Genomic DNA, 24,228 nt, shown 5'->3' with positions numbered 1-24,228 from the left:
ACTTTTTGTTTTCATTGACTTTTGATGTGCTAATACTAGTTTATCCATTTAATTATAGATCCACTAGGATAAATACAATAAAGTTTATCTTTCACCAAATACAATATTTACTAAGACATCACAATATAACTATAGACACATTACTTGTCTGTGTGTGTGTGTGTGTGTGTGTGTGTGTGTGTGTGTGTGTGTGTGTGTGTGTGTGTGTGTGTGTGTGTCTGTGTGTGTGTGTGTGTGTCTGTGTGTGTGTGTCTGTGTGTGTGTCTGTGTGTGTGTGTGTGTGTCTGTGTCTTTGTCTGCCTGCTCTGTCTTCTCGATCCCCAGTGAGTCGTGGAGGATGGCTGCTTATACTGAGCCAGGATTCTCTGGAGGTTTCTTCCTGTTAAAAGGGAGTTTTCCTCTCCACTGTTGCTGCATGCTTGCTTAGTATGAGAATTGCTGTATAGTCACTGACACTAGTCAGTGACTTGATGCAATTTGCTGGGTTCCTTATATAGGAAACATTATTTCTGATTGGCTTAATGAACTGTGTATTGGAATGTTTATTATGTGAAGTGCCTTGAGACGACTCTTGTCGTGATTTGGCGCTATATAAATAAACTTGAATTGAATTGAATTGAGTGGTAATTATGTTTATGTTTATTTATTTGGCAGATGCTTTTATCCAAAGCGACGTACGGTTTTTAACCTGTAGGGCATGTTGTGATCTGTGGAGGAAACCGGAGTACCCAGAGGAAACCCATGCATGCATGGGGAGAACATGCAACTTTACTCAGAAAGGCCGCAGCCGAGTTTCGAACCTGCAACCTTCTTGCTGCGAGGCAACAGTGCTGACTGCGCCACCAAGCAGCCCAATTATTTATTCATTGTCTAATAAATAAACAAATAAATAAATACTACTACACTGAGCCATGTGACTAACAATCTACTATAATTTGTTACCAAAAACCTACAATTTTTTTATGATGATGTCAAACCTCCATGGCTATGCAAATAGTTGATGTTGGAAAATAAATATGTTGTAAAATGTATTGTTTTGTCTTTTTGCATATACATCTGCAACTAATTACCTTTCGGAGTCCTCCCAGTTCAATATAGCCACAACATTGTGTAGCATCATCAATTGGTATAAAATAGCTTTAGCGCTGTCATTTTTATAGAAATAAAAATCTATAGTTGACACAGTAGTAGCTGTGTAGCAGCACTAACACATATTCTGAGTGCTAACAGATCAGCTAAAACCTTGCAATATCACATTTATTTTCAAGAAATTACCAAAATAAATAACTACATCATTTTTTTAAGAATGATTTTCAATTTGAAACAGAATGGTGGCTTGGGAAATACATTTCTTTAAAGAATGGTAGGTCCTTAATTTATTATATGTGTATGAAATGTTTTATCAGAGTTTAGTTATTTTTAACTTCAATGCATCATACTAGAAATTACAGCTGAATGACCTTACCTGCATTTAGGTCTGAAGTAGAACTCTGTTTGAGGTTGGAGATTAGATCCTCCAACTTGAAATATTTATATTTCTGAAGTCTAGAGTGGAAGATGGGGTGAAAAGTTTATCTTTTTGTGTTGCTGGAACTGCATAAAGTAGAGGATATTATATCATCAGCTGTAAGTTTCATCTTTCTCACCAACCTTCTGGCTAGTAGTTGCTCAGCGAAGCGTGCTTCAGAGGGAACTCTAATGTTGAGAAACTGCTCCGCTAAAGCACCGTCCCATCCCTCTAATGCATCGAAATTTGACTGTAAAAAGAAGGCGAAAAAAGTTATCAGCCCACATTTCCACAGTAGAGGGATGGGTGAGATTTAAGTAGCACTTACACACCTCTGCTGTGCTCCATTTGAAAGAAAGATTGAACAGCTGAAGGCTTAGAGTTGAAATAGCCTCATGAAGAGCTGACATAAACCCCTGGGGTTTGGATCCTGGATTAAAGAATAAAATTAAATTATATTGTTTGCACAGAAGATTACAAACATTTTGAACAAATATTGAACTTTCACACTGCACAAAACATTGCTGTAGCAAAACCAGGACACAAGATTGTCTTTCAGACTTGTCTTCTATTTTGATGATCACCTGCTGTTATGTAAGCCATTGACTGCAAGATGATGGCAATGAAATGTCCGACGTGCTGAAGCTTTGCCTCTGACAGATAAAGGATTTGATTTGTTGCATCGAAATAAAAATCCCCAGAGCAATGTGCCAGCAGACTCTCAACAGGGTCAGATGAAAATGGGAAGGACTTGGCAAGTAAAAGAAGCACAGAGGGGAACCTTGGGCAGTCTGCTAGCAGCTGCATCACCTGAGAACCAAATAGGAAAACGGCTGAGTGGTGTGGTGAAAGTGTGTCTAGCGCTGCTGGAATGACTTGTCCGTTGTGGTTCTCCTGAGTTGAATGTTCCACATGTGCTAAAACAGAAACAATTGTAGTTTAGGATTCAGAAGAGCATCTGGTTTTAAACTTTTTAATGTTTAGTGTCTTTACCGCTGTGGAGATGCTGCTGCAGCTCATCTTTGGTGAGGTTTTGTAAAGCCTGCTGAATTTCCTGCAGGGTCTTGAATAGAGGGGACACGATGACCAGCTTGGACAGGTCATAATCACTGAAACAAGCTGCATTGGGGGAAAAACTATTTCAGAGAACTTTCTGCATGCAGCATCATTATAAAATGTAAAGATGTATCACAAACCTGTCTCACTGGAAATAGCTTCTGCTTTGTTCATGGTCAGTGATGAACACTATGTCAAAAGAAATTAAAATTACATTTTGTTTAAAAAAACTGTGGGTTGAATTTGAGTCAATACCTGTGCAAAGCACAAGTTGGTATCACTGGAATCATGATGACCAGTATGGTGACAGTATGGGGGACTGCGAAAATCCTGGTTGTAACAAGATTCTCTCGTCAACTTGCATAAGAGAGCTTCCACCGATCTAAGAACAGCTCCCAGTAAGGATGTAGAGGCCTCCGCTTGGGTGGTGAGGAAGTCCAGGTCCATGTGGGATATAGATTACAAAAAAAAAGATTACAGTGAAAATAAACTCAGTGATACGTGTGAATATGCAGAGATTAAAGGCACACTTGGACGTTTAGCTTGCTTTTAGCATCCTCTAGTGTCTGTTATTAATGCTCTGTTGTTAGACTGAAAATGAAACTTATCTCTTTGCTGTGTGTCCATCTTTTTTAAAAACTAAATCTAACAGCTGAAATGTCTCCCCAACCTTCATTAGTGTCTACAGGAGTGATTTATCACTAAATCAAACAAATCAGCTGTGTTCATGATCTAAAACATGCAGGAAATGTGCTGGAAGCAGACTGCATCACCAGGCATTTTCTAAGTCCAACAGGTGGCGGCCCACCAGTCTGAAGTTTCAAGTGTGATATTCTGGGCACAGAGGGTAGTAGGGGTCTGAGGGACAGTTCATTAACCCTATAAAGGGTCATTTCAGCAAATACTGGCTCAAGAAAATGATTTAAAATATTAAAAAGTTGCTTTAATGTGCAGATCTTGCTGTGTTTTTGCAAACAGGAGCTAGAAACAAGTTTATCACACAACTAAAAACACCAAACTCCATCAACAATCACACACTGGGAGGTTCATTAATAATCATTTACCTTGTGCATCTCCCTCCCCCGTTATGTCCAGAGAAGATTTAGTCTTCACAACATTATGGGCTAAAACTTCTTTAAGAAGACTCAGTTTTTTGTAATCCATATTCTCAAAGAGATTCTGGGGAAAAACACATTTTACTGGTTTCAGTTTTTCTGCTCATGTTACAAATCTTGGTTGAACCAATTTCTAGTAACATTTAGAAGAAGTAGAAGTAGAAGAAAACTTAGAAGTAGTAGAAGAAGAAGAAGTAGAATAAAAATAAGTAGAAGTAGAAGAAAAAGAAGTAGAAGTAGAAGAAGTAAAAGTAGAAAAAGTAGTAGAAGTAGAAGACAAGTAGAAGCAGAAGAAGAAGTAGAAGAAGGAGTAGAAGTAGAAGAACAAGAACAAGAAAAAGAAGAAGAAAAAGTATAAGAAGAAGTAGAAGTAGTAGAAGAAGAAGAAGTAGAAGAAAAATAAGTAGAAGTGGAAGAAAAAGTAGTTGACGTAGAAGTAGTAGAAGAAGATGTAGAAGAAGTAGAAGTACAAGAACAAGAACAAGCAGTAAAAGAAAAAGTAAAAGGAGAAGTAGAAGTAGTAGAAGTAGAAGAAAAATAAGTAGAAGTGGAAGAAAAAGTAGTTGACATAGAAGTAGTAGAAGAATGTAGAAGAAGTAGAAGTACAAGAACAAGAACAAGCAGTAAAAGAAAAAGTAAAAGGAGAAGTAGAAGTAGTAGAAGTAGTAGAAGTAGAAGAACAAGAACAAGAAAAAGAAGAAAAAGAAAAAGAAGAAGAAGAAAAAGTAAAATAAAAAGTAGAAGTAGTAGAAGAACTAGAACAAAAAGAAACTATTGTATATGGCATTTCACACGATAAAAATCCAGAGGTGCTTCACAAGAAATATAAATAAATAAAACATTTATTTTAAAAATGTAAATTTTTGAAATGTAAAGGTTACTTAAAATATAATAAAAAAGAGAAAAATAAAAGCAAATGCCAACATATAATTAACCTAACACCCCACGGAGGTTTTACCTTACAATCAGTTGTCGTGACCCTTTAATAAAACTCACCTTCAGTGCTTCTGTGTGTTGGCATATATTTCTATAAAACTCCTGCATGTCTTTGCGATGTCGAGCCAGCTGGGAGGCGATATGGAGGTTCTGATCCTCCAGTTTGTCATACAGTGTCTTTACATTAAACTCCTCCAGATCACAGCAGCCTGACACACTTCCTAAATATGACCAATAAAAGTTAATCACCAAGAGATAATCTCATGTTGTTGCTACACCCCGGAATAAACGTATAGTCAATTTGACTTTTAAATAAATGATAACACCACAAGTGATGTGAGTCAAATAAAAGTCATTATTTTCTTATCTTTTTTCCACAAATGTTTTTATTAGATTGTTTTCTTATCATGAATTAAATTGCAAAGAGGCTGTTAAATGCAAACTGGTATGCATGATGATCTCATAATGACTAGTTCATGCTCATGTCCTTTCACGCTGCATGAATAATGCAACAAACTCTAACTCAGATAATAGTGGGGTTGATAATAAAGTCAACCCCACTATCTAACTATGAAATTAGGCTGATAGAAAAAATGTAAAATGATCAAAGTCTTCATTATTTGGTAACACCGTGCACTCAATATAACTAAAGTATATCTGAGGATGAACTTTAATAATAAGAAATACAATTTTAATTATCTCATGTTAAATTATTTGTATTTGAACAAAAAAGACTTACTTCAACTAAAATCACAACCCGGACTATACTTCTGAAGTCTGCAGCGGTCACAGCTAGAAAGTTTGAGTTCAAACTCATTCTTATGATCAATTTGGAATCAGGTTAAACTTTAAAATGTTGAACACTCATTTAATCAGTACATTTGAGGTAGTCTCTAGTAGGAATGAATGCCTTGCAAGTTGTACTCAGGGAAAGAAAAGCCCAGAAGCACCTGGATCAGCACGGACAAGTCTGCTGCAGCAGAGAGCAGGATTTGGGGTCTTATTTCCTGATATTTGGATGTCTCGCCTCAGATTGGATAACAGCAACGCGACTCTACTACTAACTACAACGCTCTGCTGAGAAGGCTACAAACTCCCCTCCATACAGGACCTGTAAACCTCCAGGACATGGAGGCGTGCAGGTCGGTTTGACTCGCTCCCATCTAGCAGGAGGCTCAGATCCATTCAGACCAGAACCTCTCAACACAAGAACAGTTTCTTACCCCCTGCTGTTTGATTCATGAATGACAATCCTAGGGCTGCCACTGCAGTCACTTGATTTCAGTCACATGACCCTGTGTTGTGTTTCTATATATATATATATATATATATATATATATATATATATATGTCGATGGTTTGTACCTGAACTGATCCGCTCTGATCACGACCTAAACTGTCTTGCATATAATAGCCATTGCTCTAATTATTACTTTATATTATTATTATTTTATCATTCTTATATTTTTACATATTTACTATCTCTTATTTATTTATTTATTTATTTATTTATTTATTTATTGCACCAAATACGGCAGCAGTTTCCTTTTGTTGTGACTCATATGGCAACAAAACCCTTCTGATTCTAATCCTGGTTCCAAGCGGCATGGATGTTTTATCTCCACAAATAAGACAGGCCTGGACGATCTTCTGCCTTGTGGTTGTGTTGCAAATGTTAACGGTTAGCTTCTGCTTGCTGGGACGTTCACTGCTTTTTCCAAGACGCTAAAACAACAACAGCCTTCCTTGTTGCAAGCCAAGATGGGTGAGTGCAAGCAACCATTTGATGTAGAGCAGTCAGACTTTTCAAATCCTAGCATTTGAAAGTCTATGTTCTAACTGAGGCTAATGCTGGAGATAGGTGCAGGAGACAATTTTCATGGTTTTTCAGTGTTCCACACTTCTCATACATAATTTTCGTTTGTCTGGTTAAAATACTTAACACTTGATGCTAACTCCTAGTCTGTTCTTATAGACATGTCATGTTGTCACTACACCTATATTACAATGTTTTGTAGGGAAAGGAGTTAAAGCAAAGTCTTTACCTCCCTTTGCAAGTGCAGGCTCCTCAGCTTCTGCGCCTTCCCCCACACCTCTACTCTCCAGAGACCCAGCTTGATTTTGGGCAATGACACTGAAACACAAAGATAAAACCAAACAGGCTCTTTGAAAATGTGTTTCAGAGAATATTTTGGCAGATTTAAACATTTAATTAAATGTCATATCATTAATAAGAGTATATTGTTTTTCTCCTATTATTGATTTATTTCTTTATATATTTTCTCCTTTGCTGTTGCATCAGAAACTCCTCTTTAAAAGAAAAGGACATTTTATTTTTAAACATGGGGTATAGCTTACACTCTAGAAAGAGAAAAGTAGCAAAATGCCACAATTAGCAAATAAAAGAGTTTAAAAAGTTATAGCTGTTTTCCCGACATTATAACTTCTGAAATTTCCACGTTAAAATGTGATAATATTTATAGTAAATAATGCTGAACTCATATTTCAATTTACAGAGAACTGACGAATTGATAAATGCAACTCATTTTCAAAATTTAATTAAGTTCTGCTTTGTGTGTGGACTCAGTCCATCTTAATGTTCAGATAGAGGCACAGAGGCATTTATACTGTGCCAGTTCTACTTAGCAACCAATGCTTGAACCCATCCTGTCCGCCTGCTGCTGATCAGATAGAAATGACTATGTCTGGTATGCCACAGTATTACTCACTGAACACCAGAATCTGGTCATCACTCTGTTTATCTAATTTATTCTGTGTATATTCAGCCATCTTTTCAACTTTAACCTAATTATGTGAATATTGGAATTGTTAGCAGTCAAAATCTGGTCTCACAACAAATGGGAAGCTAGAAACCATCAAAAGGTAAACACTGAGTATCATGCATCATAACAAGAACACTAAAATAGATTTTAAAGACTATAGGATTCTATACAACGATGCAGAACTTATAATGATTAGCTAAGAGTTGAGGAAATCTCCAAGGACTTACACATCCTATGGTAAACAGAAGTGGTCCACTGGGATTACTAACATATAACTGGTCACTCATCATCTTTTCCTAATTTCAAGCTGTGTTTCACCATGTTGTCCTTCAGACTTTTTGGATGTTTGAGGTTTTTATCAGTATATATGATAAATAATGTTATAATATGAAACATGTTGAATAGTATCATTCTATTTTTGCAATCTCAGCCCTTCCGTTAGAAAAGCACACCTTTCTCTGCTGCACACACACTCCGCTGGGCAAAAGGGTTCCCCGAGGCTTCGCCACTTTGGTTTTATCCTCCACTGAGGGACAAACTTTGCTTTGCTGGGCCGCAAAACCATTACGGTTGTGGTCAGGACCAGAACCACAATCAACAGCAGGCACAAAATACCTGCACATATATTATTGTGAATTACAGAACATCAGCTTGTTAATCATCTGCAAAAGAGCAAGAAAAAAATAAAATTAAAACTCACCAACGATCATCCCCCAGTCAGGTAGAAGGTTGAGTTTGTGATGTTTTACAATCCCATTTTTAACCAGGTTGGCTGGAGTCATGGGCTGAAATGCAGCAGCCCTTGGATTGCAATCTGTTCCCTCCTCACTGACCACCACAACCAAACTCCACTGGGGGACAACACTGTCCACAAAAACATACTTTCCTGTTTCTGAAAAGACGTGAGCAAACCTGAGAAGAGGGGAACCTGAAGTGAGTTAAGAAGTTGTTGTAAATTTTTATTTAGTTTGGAAATGCCGTGGGTGGGACAAACTACCTCGAAGAGTTGAAATTTGTCTGCTTCATGAGTATCTTCAGATGTCTGAAAGCACCAAAATCCCAGCCAGGATTGCTATTGAACAGGTGGTCTTTCTGGTACACCGGGAAGTGACTGAACCGACGGTCTGCCAATTCAAATTCACTTATTAAATTTAAATTTAAACAAAAACAATATCACTTTTTTTATCAGAAAAGTATGTTATTAATTCAAATGTAGAGTACCAGTGTGATTGATGGTTAGAAGAAAAACAAGCATGTCACCAGAGGCAAGGCAGGCAATGGGATTTGGGATTCTTGGCAGGATGTTCCGTGCACCATCATCACCTTCGGCCTCTCTTTTATGTCTAGATCTAGTAGTTGGGATTTCAATTGGTTCTGAAAAGAATGAGAATCAACTTTATTGTCATTTCCTCAGCATCATGAAGCACAGAAATGTGTCTACGCAGCACAGCCTTACCAAGGTTAAACAAACAGACATTTGGAACAAAAACAGATACAGGCAGACCACGAGAGCAGCCATCAAGGCACTCATTTTCAGTTAGATAGAAAAGGATTGCATGGGGAAAGAGATGGGGGGTATTTCAGAGTAATTCCCAACAGGGGGTAGCTTTGTTATGCAAAAAAACACCTCAACAGATAAGCAAGCACAAAAGTTTAGACAGTTCACAGACATGAGTCACCAAGAGGTAGGGGGGAGGGGCTGGGAACCTTGCGTCAGAAAGAGTTGTTTAGTTTAGTTTAGTTTAGTTTAGTTTAGTTTAGTTGTCATATGCAAGTTAGCACAGGGTCAACATTGCAATGAAATGTGTTTGACGAGCAGCGGTCTCTCAGCAGCATAATACAATAGAAAAAAGAAGAAGGTATAATACAGTAAAAGCTAAATATTAGAGAGTCATGCTAAAAGTAAAAGCTTACTAAATAGATAAGTATAGATGACTAAATATAAATATATCTAAAAAAAAGTGAGTAGTAACATTAAAATGAAGTAACCAGTGCAGGTTAAATTTTACTTGTGGAGCTGCAGGGTAACATCTGTATCCTGTGTTGTGTGTGTTTAAGTGTGTGTTTAAGTGTAATGGTTGAGGTGTCGTATGGCTTGGTGGTAGAAACTGTTTTTAAGTCTCGTAGTCCGAGCAGGCAGCGTCAGTGCGCTCAATCACTATCGTTCAGGGATGGGAGGGAGGTCAAGGGTAGGGTGGAGGATGCATTGACTCTCAGACGTTTCCATGGCCTTCACCGGTTCACAGTTCCAACCAGGCTGGGATAGAGGAGAAGAGGGCATCACAGCGTCTGTCCACATTCCCTCTGTGGGAACTTTTCTCTTCAGCCTCAGACTAAAGACTCAAGGGCATCAGAAGCTTATAAGATTATTTGTTTTGGGACGGGCAGAGATACATTTTCTCCCTGCCTTATAGTTCTGTTGGTCTTAACCCCTCCAAAAACCAAATAATGGTGTTTAAACTATTCCAAGACGTGCAGAGACCACTCTCTCCATGGTGACATCATCCTCTTTTCGTGTCAAAGCTGGAATCACAGCCAAAGATTCCAGATTGAGATTTATCTTGACAATAGTCTGAGTTTTTGCGTTCACAGCACGGCAAACTCCATCCCTAAGTTCAGGAAGCATTCCAATCGCCCCCCCAAAACGTCTTAAATTTCTGATGTACCATGCCAAAAAAGCTAAAATCTGGAAAGAATATGTCCAAAAATCCATACATCTTTGGTATCCTCAATGGAAAGCTGGGAAAGGCATATTACATTCCACTTTTTCCAGGAATCCAAAATATGCCTGACCGGGTGCGTTCCATCTAGATCTGATTTCATTTGTTGAAAAGATTTTGTCAAATGCATTGAAAGACCAACTGACCAGATCCATATTTTAATAAATTCCAGATTTCAGTGACAATGCAGAGAAGCGCTGTGGAGACAGGGAGACAGGACAAAGGGCCTTGGGAAGATAAGGAAGGAGAAAGAAAAGCAACTGCCCCCTCCAAGAGGCGTACAAAGAAATGAATTTATGATGTTTGTAATTGCTTCACAATTTTTAATATGAAGGAGAATATACAAAAACATCTGGGAAATAGATGACAAAAAGTATAAATTAATAAATGGCATTTATTCACCTGAAAGAAAACGACTAACAAGGTCCTTCTGCGTTGGAATCCAACCAAACACTCCTTCAGAGTCAAACTGGGCCAAATGGATTTTTCCAGAAATACGTTTGTGTATATCTGGTCCTAAAACATTTCTTAGTGTCTGGAAGGACATGAGAAGAGACAAGACAAGATGAGACAAGACAAGATGAGATATGAGACAAACATAAGACCAAAGAGGATAAGAAAAAATGAGAAAAGATTGAATCAAATGAGACAAGATATCGGATGAGACGAAAGAAAGAGCAATATACAAGAAAAAAACGTAGAAAAACTATACGATATCAGATGAGAAAAGGTTAGATGAAATAGCAAGAGTTCAGATGAGATGAGATGAAATGAGAAAAATGAAAACTAGATGAAATTAAATGGGGGACTAAAAAGAGAAAAGAAAAGGCGTTCTGGGAAAAATAAAATGAATATGAGGAGGCAGATGTCTGAAATATGATAAGACAAAATGTGAAGAAACAAGCTTCGATGGGACAAAATGGGATGAGATGTATAAAGATTTAAAAGATTGACTTAAATAGGCAAAATGAGAGTAGAGGAGAGATGAAATAAGAGAAGACAAAATGAGACGAGGAGATGGGATGAGTGAAAATGACTAAATCAAGTGAGAAGACTTTAAGGCAAAATGAGCTCAGATTATATAATTTAATGAGATTAGAGCAGATAAATATATAAATAAACTTAAACTACAGAAGATTATACATTTAGTCTGAATAGTGCTTTCTATTATTTAATATGTATATTTGGATTTAAACCTTAAAAGTACTATAAAAAATCAATAAATTCATAGATTATGAGACTTGTGGACAGCAATATGAGAGAAACAATCTTGTCTAAAACAAGCATTTTTTTTGGTCACACGAAGATGCTCATCATTTCAAATTCTGTCCTTACGGCGTGCAATAAAATCACTTAATCTGCAGCTACAACACTTTTCTATATGCAACTTTTAATAGCTGAGAATAATAAATGCTGTGCCAGCTCTTCCAAATAATCAGTGTTGGTAAACCATATAGTCTGAGAAGTTACTTGGCTGCAAGATTACAATGATTGATATGGCATTGTGCTTATTTTTTATCTGGTTGTTGCAGCCTACATGTGTTTTTTCTGTTAAACATACATTCAGGCTAGGATTAGTTTACGCTAAATAACTGGATTGGACTGAATAATATTGCTGTGCTTAAAAGAAGCAGCTGATGATAATTTTGTCAGCGGCACTGTCAGCCTTCGCTTACCCTTGCCCAGACTGTGTTGTCTTTTTCTCTGAAGCTGAGGTTCAAGTCTCCATCTGATGTGAGCTGGGCAGAGAGCTGAGGCAGTCTGGAGAGGCAGGAAGTATTACAAATCTCCTCTGCAGACACGTACTGCTCACAGTGGCAGCTATAGGGCACCAGGATGGGGCAGATATGGACAGAGACATTAAGACTGCATATCAGGCTAAAAAAGGTGCAACCAAGATGTGATACGCTGAATTAAGCAACTTTTAAATTGGTGATTGCAGATAAACTGATGCAGATGAATCTGCAGAAAAAAATGATGTAAATGAGACCCACATGCCCATCTCCACATTCAGAATTCCCCCATGTGGTCCACAGGTGATGTCACAGGAGTGGAGGCTTGGAGACACACACTCTCTGGATGCTGCTAGACGCACTTCTCCTACTACACACCTTCTGTTCACCTGAAACACACAAACGGTGGCATCAACTAGGCACAAAGATGCTGCTGTTTGTTATAATTACTCATGACAGCTGACAGTTTTCAACTCCACAGATGAACAAAAGGTTTATTTTATTTTATTTATTTTTGCAAGGTGAAAAATGGCGATCATTAGAAACTTCAGCATCAAAATCTGGAAATCAGAAAAACTGACAACATGTCTGTCAATTGAAACTTTTGAAGTCATTTTTAACAACAACAGAAAGAGGAAATTGTAAATTTAAACCCATGAAAGACTAAAATAGCATTGTTGAACTTACTAACCTCAGGCTGGCAGTCTAGTTGACTATCTGATGTTGAACTTTTCAAATCCAGTTCATTGTAAAAGATAAAACCAGTTCTGCACAGACATGATCCATCAGAGGGCTGGAAAGCTCGGTTCTTACCAATACAGGTGCACGAGGAAGAACCTGTAAAAAGACAGATGGCATGACAACTCAAACTTAACTGAACACAATCTACTTTAAAAGTTGCTTTATGAGAGAAAGTTTTATGAGAATGGGTTTCTTATTGTGAAATAAAGTTTTGTTTACTTCTTTATAGAAAGTCATGTAAGGGCGGCATGATTTAAAAAAAACCAGCTAGTTGTTTAATTTTAAAGTGCCACTGTTGAGAATATACATATATATATATATATATATATATATATATATATATATATATATATATATATATATATACATACACATATATATATTACATTTTTTTACAGTTTTTGTTTTTGTGAAGCACCTCGTGATTTTTATCTTGAGAGGCGCTATAGAAAATATCTTTTCTTCATATTCTTCTTTTAATTTTGATTTACAAAATTAAACCAGTGGGTTAAAATAAGTAAACAAAGTTTGAAAATGGAGTTCAAATAAAAATGAAGGATGGTAAAATGATATGTGGGAATGTGACGAGGACATGCTGATGAAAATAATGCACTTTTTTCTGTAGAAGTTATTAAATTAAACGTTTTATGCAAAATAACAATTTATATACTTATCACTTTAATTACATTCCTGAAATTTTACAACTTAATAGAACGTTTCTATTTACTCTAAGGTTATATAAAATAAAATTATATACAATGTTCTGTTTAAAATATTTATGCAAATCAGCAGATGTAACTCTATGTATTGATTATCATTTTGATTTTAGTTTATGTTCTTAAGTTGGTTCGTTTTGTCAGCGATTAGTTGGGCTCATTTCCATGAGTTGGACTCCGTCAAGGCTTCATCACCAATTCTGTTCATAACTTTTATGGACAGGATTTCTAGATGCAGCCAAGTGTTGAGGGGATCGGGTTTGGTGGCCTATGGACCAGGTCTTTGAGCTGTGCAGAGGATGTGGTCCTACTGGCTTCATTAGTTCATGCTCTCCAGCTTTCACTAGAGTGGTTTGCAGCTGAGTGAAGATCAGTTCCTTCAAATCAGAGCCCATGGTCTTGACTCAGAAATGGGTAGAACTTGTCAAATGAGGTCCTAGCCCAAGGTTTTGTTAATGAATGACAGACAAATGGAGCGTCGCAGTGATGCAGGCGTTGTACCAGTCTGTCATGGTAAGGAGAGGGTTGGTGAAGCTCTGAATTTACTGATTAAAACTTCTATCTTGAATGTGGTCATGCATAAAATAGAATTCAGGTGTTTTCCTTTTCATTTTACCAAGGTGTGAAAATAAAGAAGTAAAAGATAAAAATCTGTTAATCTAACCAGCTGGTGAAGTGGAAGAGCTGCCACAGGGAAAACAAGCCTTCTGGGCAGGTAGGTGGTTGAAGGTGTTAGCAGGACAGGGGTGGCAGTCGCCCATTTGCTCAGATCGAGTGAGGTTGCCAAAGGTTCCTAGTGGGCAAGACATCGGCTGAGTGGATCCCATCCTACAGATATATCCAGCAGGGCAAGGGGTAGTCTTGAAGTCTTCTGTGCCTGTTGCAGTGAAACAGTTTTGAGCAGGCTGATTTTGGAAATAAAGAATACAATAAATGTCACTTCATTTATTGTGCAGTACCTGGTGGGCAGTAGTATCCTGACGGACATGGAAGGCAATGCAGAATGGGAGACCGATAAGGACGATATGTCCCTCCTTCACACAAACTGCAGGAGCTGGTTTTTGATCCTCTGAGCCCACTCGTGTGCACAGGCATGGACCCCCCTTCACAGGACCTCATGGTTGAGCTGTTGGCAGGGCAGTGGTAAGGAAACGGGCATCTGTGGAGTATGACGGAAGGGCTGATCATAATCTATAACTTGTGTTTTGAAGAATCGATCATTAAGATCCCAATCAGTTTTTAACATGGAAAAAATTGTGGATGGTCTTTTTAATAGCAGTTTTAGAGCTTGCATTTGAATTGTGCACTCACAGTTGTTTTGGGTTGTTGAAGGAAAAGGATCCCTCAGGACAAATGTAACCTTCTGGGCAGATTTGAGGCTCAGCAGTCTGAAGTCCACAGAATGAACCGGCTGTGCACAACTTCTCTGAAACGGCACCTATAAGATGGTAAAATGCTGATCTGTTTGGAGAACAAATATAAAAAGAATAAATGAACTGTGCTGATGAATTTACCAACAGGACAGTGGAAGGAGGCCCTGCAGGGAATCCCGTAGACATTGGGTTTTCCTGTAATCCGAGGATCTGGGCAGAAAGTTCCCCCTGCACAAGGTTCACACTGGTTGGGTGCAGCAGCTCCAGGATGCTGTCTTTTGGTTCCTGCTGGACACAGGATTGGGGGTCCAGCACCACTGCACCAGAAGCCTGGAGGACAGGGGCTGCTGGTGTAGTCTGTAAGCCCTGGAAAGTTACAATTTTCCAAAAGCAACTTATTTATCCATTCACATTCCATAAACAAACTTGGAACAGATTTGCAGCACCAGCAATCTTGCATTTTATTCTTCAAACGAAGAACCTCCAAACTTATCACAGTGGCACCGACCCTCACTCTCAAGGTAGCAGGGAAACTATCTGCTGGGAATTAACCTTGAGTTGAAATAACAATATAGCCTAATCTTACCCTTTAAGTGTTTGGGAGAGGGGATTAAAGAGAAGTCTTTAAAAATCCACAACTCATTTATTTGTGTGGCCTCCGGTGAAGAGTTATAAATTTAGTATTTTCACTCACATTGTATTTCCTTCTGTCCTACTTCAGGAGGAAACTCTAAAGTATAACAGTGTGCATAAATATGAAACTGAATACAACCTGGGCAGATCATTCACTTTGGATTAATATAAAAATTCAAACCACCAAAGAGGATTGAGCAGTAGTAAACTGTATTACTGAATACCGGTACAAATGAAATACCATATATCTGACCTGTGCTGTTACAGTATGAACCAGGTGGGCAGGGCAGGCATTCACCCTTACTGCCTGCTCCCAGAGAGGCCCGGTAAGTGTACAGAGGGCATGGTCTGGGTCCGGTTCCTCCATCAAAGTCACTGCCAGGGAGACCATCACAGTAATGACCAGCAGGGCACATGTGAGTAACTGGGTCTCCTGCATACATAGAAAACACACAACAATTGTGCTTACCATTTGCTTAACTAAATGTGGCTTGTCTTATTAGATAAGTAAGAGTACGTTTTTGAAAACAATACTAACTGTTGGTTTTCTATCAGTCCGATCTGATTCAGAACCTACCAGGTTTGCACCAGTACTGAGGTGGGCAGGGTGAGCAGTCCTGCAGGCTCACACCCCCTGGAGAGCTCCTTACTGTATTTGCAGGACACATCTGAGCTCGCTCTGTGCCTTCAGGACAATAAAAACCTAGAACAAAAATACAATTTATTCAGCTTTTCATTAAGCAACTTTAGCATTTAAGCTGTAGAAATGTCATCTAATTTCACAAATCTAAAGATGTAGGATAGGAAAAAAAGTGTTTATGTGTGCTAAATGATTAATCATGGGTATTTTTTCCCCTTTTGTATCATTTTCCATAAAAACCTATTTTGTACCTGGTGGACATGGCCCGGCACACGGCTCACCCCACTGGCAGAAAGTCAAGTTAGATGTTGATCCTAGAGGGGTGAAATCTGCACTTCCAGAAATGCAAAGATACCCTGCAGCACAAACACCCTGGATCTTACCAGCTCTAAGGAAATATGTATAAGACAAAGAAAAAAGCATAAAGGTAGTTGAGTTATACTGCACACACACAAAATAATATCACTAGGTGATGAAACATGCACAGACTAAATAGTAACAGCACAACATTTACTTCTGCTAACTTACTTTCAGGAATGTTTCTGCTTAGTGAACCTTACTGCCTGAACTGTATGACAGTGTAGTGTAAGTTTGGCTGTGTAATAGGAAGACACTAGTGCATGAAATTGTGATGCACCTGCAGAAGTTCCCTGGAGGGCAGGGCAAACACTCTCCTTCATCCTGTAACCCCCACTGGTCTGAATGAGTGTATGTCCCATTAGGGCAGGGCTGAGGCACCATTGTGCCTAAAAACACACAAGTCAAAATATTTCACAATTAAGGCTTTCAAATAAACTTTTGTGCTAGCATCTTTGTAACAACTTGCCTGCAGGGCAGAATGAGTGAGGTGGACACGGCCATGGGTCTCCCACTATGGCCTCCTCACAGTAGAATCCAGGCCGACAGGGGATGCAGTTCTCTGAACCCGGGTTTGGCTGGTACTCTCCTGTGGGACAGGGCATGGGCAGGGCAGATGCTTCTAGACAGAAATGGCCCTGTGATCAGATCAAAGTCTTAGAAGCACATCCAATTTGGCAGATCATTTATTATAAAGATGCAGCGTACGTTTTTTTAAGACAGGAAAATAAATTCATTGCATAAATAAACACACCTTGGGACAAAGAAAGGCATGTGGAGTTGTAGAAGAGAAGTCAAAGGGGCAGTAAAAGCCAGCAGCACAGGGACCATTGGGGCTGGACAAGCCTTCAGTGGAACAGTAGTGACCAGCAGGACAGGCGAAGCAGCTCTCCATGGACACGCCTCCTACGGACAAGAGACAAAACTCACGGTGACAAATGATGCAAATAAGCAGCTGCAATATAACTCAATTCATGAAAAAGAACTGAAAGGAGTACCACTAGAGTTTCTGACACTCCCAGCAGGGCACGGGATTGGAGCGAGACACCCTGTGGGACAGAAGTGTCCAGCAGGACAAAGACCATTCTTGGGGAACTTTTCAGAGCTCATAGGTGTTGGATCTGTAGCTCCACCTTGGCAGAAATAACCCTGCAAACACAGACCTACAGCAAAACACAAAAACGTTTTTTTCTGTTTCACTATGGTTCATATTTTGCAAACAGGCTAAAAAATATCACCAAATCTTTTGGTCAGTGTTTACCTTGTGGTGCTGAGACTCCATATGAGCTGCAGTACATCCCAGAGGGGCATGGACCGCAGACGGCATCCGAATGGGCACCTGTCTGGTTACTGAAGGTTCCTAAAGGGCAGGCCTGAGGCTGGACTGTCCCAGCAGGACAAACGTGGCCTAAGAAGAAAGCAATTGAATGTCATGAGCCTATAAATACATATATATATATATATATATATATATATATATATATATATATATATATATATATATATATATATATATATATATATATATATATAGCACAGTTTTTTTTCCGGAACTGCGCTGCTCTGGGCGGCTGCATGTCGGAGTAGCTCTGTTGACTATATGTAAGTTTTGCCTTTTCTTGGGCATTTTTTCTTCTAGTTTCTCAAGGAAAACTGTATTTTTTGGACACTTTACTTTTCTGTTTCTGGTGCTGTGAAGCTTGGAGGATTTTTACAGCTATTTTTTAGCTTTTCTCACTTTTTGAGCATTTGTTATGATGCGTAACCATGGCAACAAGCTGATTACAATCGGGAGCAGCTGATTAACATTGGAAAGGCTGAAATAATACCTCAACTGAAGCCATAAATCCTAAATGAGCTAAAACGCAAGAAGCGTGGATGCAGAGCGGGAGCAAAACGGAGACAGAGAAAGAGGAAATTCAAACCATCTCTTCCATCGATCATGATGGGCAATGTGAGATCACTGGCCAACAAGATGGAGGAACTCCAAGCCCTTTGAAGGACTCAGCCAGAGTTTCGGCAGTTTCGGAACCACTGGAGGAGATAATGCAAAGAAGGATTCTCCAGAGAATCAAGAAAATGATGGACAACCCTGAGCATTCTCTTCACAAGACTGTCCGACAACGGAAGAGTGTCTTCAGTCAGAGGCTTCTTCAGTTTGGCTGCAACACTGACCACTACTGGAGATCCTTCCTGCCAACAGCCATTGTAATATATGTAATATGTGTGTGTGTGTGTGTGTGTGTGCGTGCGTGCGTGCGTGCGTGTGTGTGTGTGTGTGTGCGTGCGTGTGTGTGTGTGTGTGTGTGTGTGTGTGTGTGTGTGTGTGTGTATAGTTTGAAAAATGTTGCTGCTGCACCCAAAGGAGTCAGCATTTCTGTTGTTGCAAGGCTTCATTTTACCCTCCTCACCAGCTGGGCAGGTAGCAGGCTCCTGAGTAGCTGATAAGGGACACATGGTTCCTTTCAGACACAGCATGCAGTGGGCTGCTCCAGGTGCAGGGCTGTAAGTGCCAGGTTCACAGGGCGTTTCGGTGGCTGAGCCGACAGGACAGCTATAGCCAGCAGGGCAGGGGTAGCCATGGGAACCTTCTGAAGGAGTAGGACTGGAGCTTCCACCCAAGCACACATACCTGTGGGCGTAAACAAAGGAAACAAACTTCATATCAAATTTAAAAAATCACTGCGGGCATCCATTAGTGAAGCCGAACAATCTGTCAGTGGGGATTTGTCAGTCTAGTGTAACACTCTGGGATAGGTGTCAGCTCTGGCTGCAAATTTCAAATGATGCTCTTTGCAGATATTGGGTTGGAGATCATTTTCTCTGGTTAACCTCTTGAGATGTCATCTTTTACAGTCTGCCTTTAGTGAGGCAGAGGGAAGTTTCTAGTTTAGTGACTGAAATCAGGTCAACTTAGAGAATCCAGGATCAGTAGTGGTCCAAGTAACTCAAAGCTATTAAACTCATAGCTAAGTAGCTCCAAGTTTCAGATTTCCATAGATATTTTTAGATACAGACAAAAGACCTGAACCGCTGAAGAAAACGAATGAATCCTAAATCATAATACATGTTTACCCAGCCTGGCATGGCTGTGCACTGGAGGGATCAGACATCGCAGGACTGTCACAGAAGAATCCAGGCGGGCACGGCGGACATTCATCAACTCCTCTTAGTCCTTGAGAGACGGCGAGAGATCCAACTGGACAAGGGAGCGGGTACCCAGTGCCAGGGGGGCAAAAATGACCTGATGAACAAAGCTGGGTTATAGTTGAGTTCCCCTGGAAAGGAACAACAAGTGTTACACAAAAGCAAATAAAATACTAATATTCTTTATTCTGTTTGATTTAAGCTTGCAGGGCAGTGTGTTAGATAGTAGCAGTGCTGATATTCATCAGAAATGAATACTTTAGTGATTTCAAATGAATGGTACAGCTGCTGTTGTTCCAGTGGGATAAATATGAGGCATCATTTATTAATAGGCTAATTTAAAGAGTCCAAATACGTTTAGCAAGTTATACTTTTTCAAGGATAAATTAGATATCACATCAAAATCGGGAAATGTAATGTTTAGATTATAAGGGGTCAACATCAAAATGTTGAAAACTACTAATTTTGATTATTGTAAAGCTTATTAGCCCCACAAAGACAATGGAACAAAACACAACACCTGATTCTCAGTTGAGTTTGGGCTGTTTGATCCTGCAGGACAGAAAAATCCCTCCTGACAGAGCCCTGTGGCCTGTGAAAGACCAGACTGAGAGCAGAACATCCCTGCAGGAAGAAAAACAACCAAATGTTAAGATTCTGTTTTTGTTGTTGTTGTTTTTTTTTCAGAATTAACTGTGTTGTTTGTTATTTTTATTTTCACAAACCAGCAGGGCAGAGCTGGCAAGCATCAGGACCGGAGGCTCCAAGCTGGTTCTGCACCGTGCCAGGTGGGCAAGGGAACTCATACCCTAAGATCTGACCTTTGGGGCAGTAGTGCCCAACGGGACACAGCACAGGCTGGAGAGCACCTTCATCTGGGCATTAAAATAAAATAAACAGATTAATAGTGATGTCAGATGTGTATTTGTTTATTTGTGTGTGGTTTGATTGAACGACTTAAAGCTTGGACCACCACAATCCCTACCTGGGCAGTAGTATCCAGGGATGCAGGTGCTGCAGTTATCTTGATGACTGTTGCCCATCTGAGAGCTAAATGTTCCTGCAGGACAAGGCACGGGGGCTGCTGTTCCACTGGGGCAGAACAAACCAGCCGGGCACGGTGCCTGATCTGCTTTACTGGAGCCCCAATCACAAAAAAACCCAGCCAGACAGTCACCTAAAAAAAGTGAAATCAACCAGTTTTCTCCTAAAAATTTTATATTTTACACTTACTGCAAACCCCCAAATCTGCAATAATCCTGCTATATTCTTGTGTTTGTTTTAATTATTACAATAATTAAAGCAGCAGAGGCAGAACCTGTGCTACTGAATCTAATAAAGTCCAGTGGTGTCAGTAAGACGCCATGTCTCATTAAGGTTTTTAGTAAAAACAGGCTTTGCTTCAGTTTTAACGAGTGCAGCAGTGGATTTATGGAAAACGTGTTATTTTTAATAACAAATAAAGGCTTTTTTCATTAGACTTCTTTATTCAAATAAATGTCTATCATCTATGTCTATCATCCCAACTACCTGCTCTAAGTCCTCGTTGGCAGAAAATCCCAGTCGGACACAGAGATCCAGTTCGGTTGTCAGTTGGATTTGGCACCTTTGCACCCGTCAGACAAAGAAAACCAGCAGCACATGATCCCGAGGGCTCAACCAAACCTTCAGACCCACAGAACTGACCTGCTGGACACATCAGGCACTGACCTGCAAACACAAAGACTGGCAGCTTTGACATCAGACCCAACAGCAAAACAAGCTCCCTGCCACACACCATCAGTCAGCGAGATGATTCTGTACTTCTAAAAGTGTCAATATTTGAGTAAAGTAACATTAAAACTGTTTTTATTCATGAGTAATTAGGTACTCAATTATCAGGGACTCGCACGTATTCACAATTCATTTATTTTTTTGTTCTACTGTCCTTTTACCTGTGGTGATGAGACCCTGGCTGGGGCTGTATGTGCCTTTGGGGCATGGAAGAAGCTGGCTGTCTGGGTTCCCCCTGGGACAGATAAACCCTGCTGGACAAGGCAGTGGACTAGAGACACCTGTTGATGTCCCTTTGGAAGGACTAGGACTCAGAGGTTTGCAGTGGAAACCAGGAGGACAGGGATCACACTCTTTCTGGCCAGGTAAATCCTGGAACCACCCTGACAGAAGAACATTCAAACAGTGATCCAAAACTTGAGAAAAATACTTTCATAGCCCAAATTATTTCTTTATAGTCCCTTGTATGTTACCAAGAGGGCATGGTTTACAGTCATCTTCATCTGTTTTTCCAGTATCATTTTGGTAAAATCCAGCAGGGCATGGTGATGGTACGCTGGTCCCCTCTGGACAGTAGTGGCCTACTGGACAAATGCCTCCAGATGGACCTGATGCTGGAGAAGCAGACTCAGATCCATCTAGACAGTAAAAACCTGGCAGGAGAGGCGTTCCAACATTAACTTGTCAGATATTGAATTTTTATATAAAAAAATTAATGTTTGGATCACTTTAACGTTTTACCTGGCAAACAGGGTCCGGAAACGGCAAAGAGGCCAGATTCTGAACAATAAAAGCCAGGACTGCAGCTCTGGCACTGAGAACTGTCCACAAGCCCACTCTGTTCACTGTCCAAAAAGATTTTAACGATAATAAAATAATCAGGCCTTTTGTTTTATTGCATAAAACACTACGCAACCTTTCCCATAATAATTAACACATTTTGTAATAATCAAATATTAGATCAATACTTAACAGTGTGTATCACTCACGGTAGATGCATATAGTTATAGTTCACAGTTATAGTTTTTTGAGAGTCAACCAGAATCTGAATCAGAGCTTTATTAAAGTATAAACTGAAACTGAGTCAGAAAATTGCATTTGGTGTGTATGAAACTGATTTAATTCTAAGGATTTAAAAGTACGAAGCTGGGTGTGCACCTGAAAGTTCCCTTTGGGCACGGTTTTGATTTGGACGTCCCCACAGGGCAAAAGAATCCCACAGGGCACGGGAATCCTGTCAGGTAGTCTGACGGTGAATGCTCAAAGGCTCCTCCAACACAAACAAAGCCCTCGGCACAGAGCCCACTGGGGAAGGTCCTCCCTTGAAGTACATTTAATTCAAGCCTTTTATTAAGGTCCCAAAAGAACAGAAATGCAGACTAAACCTTTTTGGCTTTCTTTGAAGCTCTGGGGTCCTGCAAGGTCTGTCTCAAATGCTAAATGTCAGAGGAGTGAACGTCAATTACCTGTTCCTTTGCAGTACATGCCGGGATCACACAGTGTGCACTGAGATTTCTCAACTAGTCCTGACAAGTTTCCATAGGTTCCTGACGGACAGGGAAGTGGACGTGCAGACCCAACCAGGCAGTAAAACCCTCTCTCACAGGAGCGTGGAAATATCACTCCTGATGGTTAGGAAACGTAACACTTCTTTACATTAAAATCACTAAATCATTAAAGACAGGCCATTATGTAACCTGCTGCTAAAAGCTAAAAGAAACCCCTCTTTTCTCTTCTCCACAAATCTGCTTTACCATAATCTGGACAATAGAAGCCAAGAGGGCACGTCTCACAGCTCCCTTGGCCTTGTCTGGGCTGGTAGCTGCTGGGAAGGCAGGGTGTCTGTCTCACGCTGCCCTGAAACAGCAAACAGACTGACTTTATTAGACTTTACATCTAGGCAGTAACAGCAATCACAGAGGTATAACTTCAGTGCTGCAACATGACAGAAACAGCGCAAGGTGAGAACCCAGACAGTCAGGAGGACACCATTAATTGACCCCAGAATACTGTAATGCACTTGTCATAACAGAGTAAGAGCACTTCTGGGAGGACATCTCATACAATATTCAGTAGTGATGACTGACAATAGCTTGAGGACTAAAGCTTGAATGTCTGACCTTCTCACAATAATGTCCCATTGAGCAGACATGCTGCTGTGGTCTCTCAGAGCTCTGTCCATTAGGACAAAAGTAGCCTTCTGCACATCGACCACTTGGCTCGGCCATGCCTTTCTTTTGGCAGTAGTGGCCTGGAGGACACGACTGGCAAGTTTCAACTGTGGATCCACCAGGAGAACCTGGAGAAAGCACACAATACATACATCAAGTAGAAAGCATTTCATACCCTGAATAAAAAATAATAATTGCATGATGTTTGGCACGTCTCCGCATCCACAGTACTTGCTCAATTTGAAAACCCAAAGCCCAGATCACTTTGCAAGTTGGAGTAATTAAAACAATAAAGTGCAGAACAAATTCATTTAAATGCAAACAAAAAAGTACCGGCTCCCTGATCGGTTTCAGCTTCACAGTTGTACGAAGGAGCTGCCGCTTGTTTTAATGAGATTCTAGTTGTCTGCCGCGAGACGGAAATACAGTTACACGATTAAACTGTTTTGTGACAACAGTTATTCATAAACGCCTAAAGGAGATGAAAAAAATACCTCCATGGGAATTTTCACATTTTCCCACATCACTGAACTGCAAAGACAGACACTAGTTCACATAAGGACATCAGCAGGGAAAAACCTGACAATGCGTGCAGAAAAGGGGATTAGTCTTGTTTAGCTCAGCTTCATATTGTGTCTGAAATCTCATTATTTCCCTCTCGGAAAGAACGAGGGATTACTCACAATTCCTTGATTAAGTCTCAAGCTGGGTTTTTTTAATTGTTCTGTAAAACAATAAAAATGTCTTTGATTGAATTTTTTTTGCCATTGCAACTATATTACAATAAATAGAGAATTTGCTTTTTAATTTTTATTTTTAAATCTCAC

The 24,228-nt window shown here is 39.7% G+C and overlaps 3 protein-coding genes across 3 annotated transcripts in view; all 3 read right to left on the bottom strand.

Moving 5' to 3' along the window:
- LOC107380621 (uncharacterized) overlaps window positions 1-19,626 on the bottom strand; it is a 36,365-nt gene extending 16,739 nt beyond the window's left edge. The window contains exons 1-34 of the mRNA XM_070543244.1: window positions 19,386-19,626; window positions 18,722-18,942; window positions 17,572-17,718; window positions 17,309-17,473; window positions 17,065-17,216; window positions 16,780-16,948; window positions 16,591-16,699; window positions 16,205-16,341; window positions 15,891-16,016; window positions 15,567-15,746; window positions 15,375-15,452; window positions 15,107-15,217; window positions 14,822-15,046; window positions 14,619-14,745; window positions 14,267-14,466; window positions 13,972-14,184; window positions 12,542-12,687; window positions 12,112-12,239; window positions 11,794-11,995; window positions 10,520-10,652; window positions 8,619-8,771; window positions 8,395-8,521; window positions 8,098-8,309; window positions 7,850-8,012; window positions 6,660-6,748; window positions 4,675-4,835; window positions 3,628-3,742; window positions 2,819-2,982; window positions 2,704-2,752; window positions 2,501-2,626; window positions 2,092-2,424; window positions 1,840-1,937; window positions 1,651-1,757; window positions 1,466-1,545 (exon numbers count right to left, since the gene is read on the bottom strand). Of these exons, the coding sequence (XP_070399345.1) occupies window positions 1,466-1,545; window positions 1,651-1,757; window positions 1,840-1,937; window positions 2,092-2,424; window positions 2,501-2,626; window positions 2,704-2,752; window positions 2,819-2,982; window positions 3,628-3,742; window positions 4,675-4,835; window positions 6,660-6,748; window positions 7,850-8,012; window positions 8,098-8,309; window positions 8,395-8,521; window positions 8,619-8,771; window positions 10,520-10,652; window positions 11,794-11,995; window positions 12,112-12,239; window positions 12,542-12,687; window positions 13,972-14,184; window positions 14,267-14,466; window positions 14,619-14,745; window positions 14,822-15,046; window positions 15,107-15,217; window positions 15,375-15,452; window positions 15,567-15,746; window positions 15,891-16,016; window positions 16,205-16,341; window positions 16,591-16,699; window positions 16,780-16,948; window positions 17,065-17,216; window positions 17,309-17,473; window positions 17,572-17,718; window positions 18,722-18,942; window positions 19,386-19,423 (4,984 nt within the window). The 5' untranslated portion in view covers window positions 19,424-19,626. The remainder of the gene's footprint in view (window positions 1-1,465; window positions 1,546-1,650; window positions 1,758-1,839; window positions 1,938-2,091; window positions 2,425-2,500; window positions 2,627-2,703; window positions 2,753-2,818; window positions 2,983-3,627; window positions 3,743-4,674; window positions 4,836-6,659; window positions 6,749-7,849; window positions 8,013-8,097; window positions 8,310-8,394; window positions 8,522-8,618; window positions 8,772-10,519; window positions 10,653-11,793; window positions 11,996-12,111; window positions 12,240-12,541; window positions 12,688-13,971; window positions 14,185-14,266; window positions 14,467-14,618; window positions 14,746-14,821; window positions 15,047-15,106; window positions 15,218-15,374; window positions 15,453-15,566; window positions 15,747-15,890; window positions 16,017-16,204; window positions 16,342-16,590; window positions 16,700-16,779; window positions 16,949-17,064; window positions 17,217-17,308; window positions 17,474-17,571; window positions 17,719-18,721; window positions 18,943-19,385) is intronic.
- A 1,335-nt stretch (window positions 19,627-20,961) lies between these two features.
- Window positions 20,962-22,715, bottom strand: LOC139062419 (signal peptide, CUB and EGF-like domain-containing protein 1). Its single transcript, XM_070543243.1, has 6 exons — window positions 22,697-22,715; window positions 22,389-22,551; window positions 21,972-22,075; window positions 21,704-21,883; window positions 21,392-21,613; window positions 20,962-21,167 (listed from the first exon to the last, which is right to left on the bottom strand). The coding sequence occupies exons 1-6, from the start codon at window positions 22,713-22,715 to the stop codon at window positions 20,962-20,964; spliced, it is 894 nt and encodes a 297-aa protein (XP_070399344.1).
- LOC139061578 (uncharacterized) overlaps window positions 22,644-24,228 on the bottom strand; it is a 3,790-nt gene continuing 2,205 nt past the window's right edge. The window contains exons 5-6 of the mRNA XM_070543198.1: window positions 23,351-23,529; window positions 22,644-23,087 (exon numbers count right to left, since the gene is read on the bottom strand). Coding sequence (XP_070399299.1) covers window positions 22,941-23,087; window positions 23,351-23,529 — 326 coding nt within the window. The 3' untranslated portion in view covers window positions 22,644-22,940. The remainder of the gene's footprint in view (window positions 23,088-23,350; window positions 23,530-24,228) is intronic.

Source organism: Nothobranchius furzeri, chromosome 13 (assembly GCF_043380555.1).
Source record: "Nothobranchius furzeri strain GRZ-AD chromosome 13, NfurGRZ-RIMD1, whole genome shotgun sequence".
In the NCBI taxonomy this organism is placed as follows: Eukaryota; Metazoa; Chordata; class Actinopteri; order Cyprinodontiformes; family Nothobranchiidae; genus Nothobranchius; species Nothobranchius furzeri.
The sequence above is the reverse complement of the archived record's forward strand: the minus strand, read 5'-3'. Positions and strand labels throughout refer to the sequence as shown.

Coding starts and splice junctions, on each gene's coding strand:
- LOC139062419 (XM_070543243.1), bottom strand. Junction 22,076..22,388: donor TGCCCAAAGGGAACTTTCAG/GTGCACACCCAG, acceptor CTTTTTGGACAG/TGAACAGAGTGGGCTTGTGG. Junction 21,614..21,703: donor CTGTAAACCATGCCCTCTTG/GTAACATACAAG, acceptor TTCTTCTGTCAG/GGTGGTTCCAGGATTTACCT.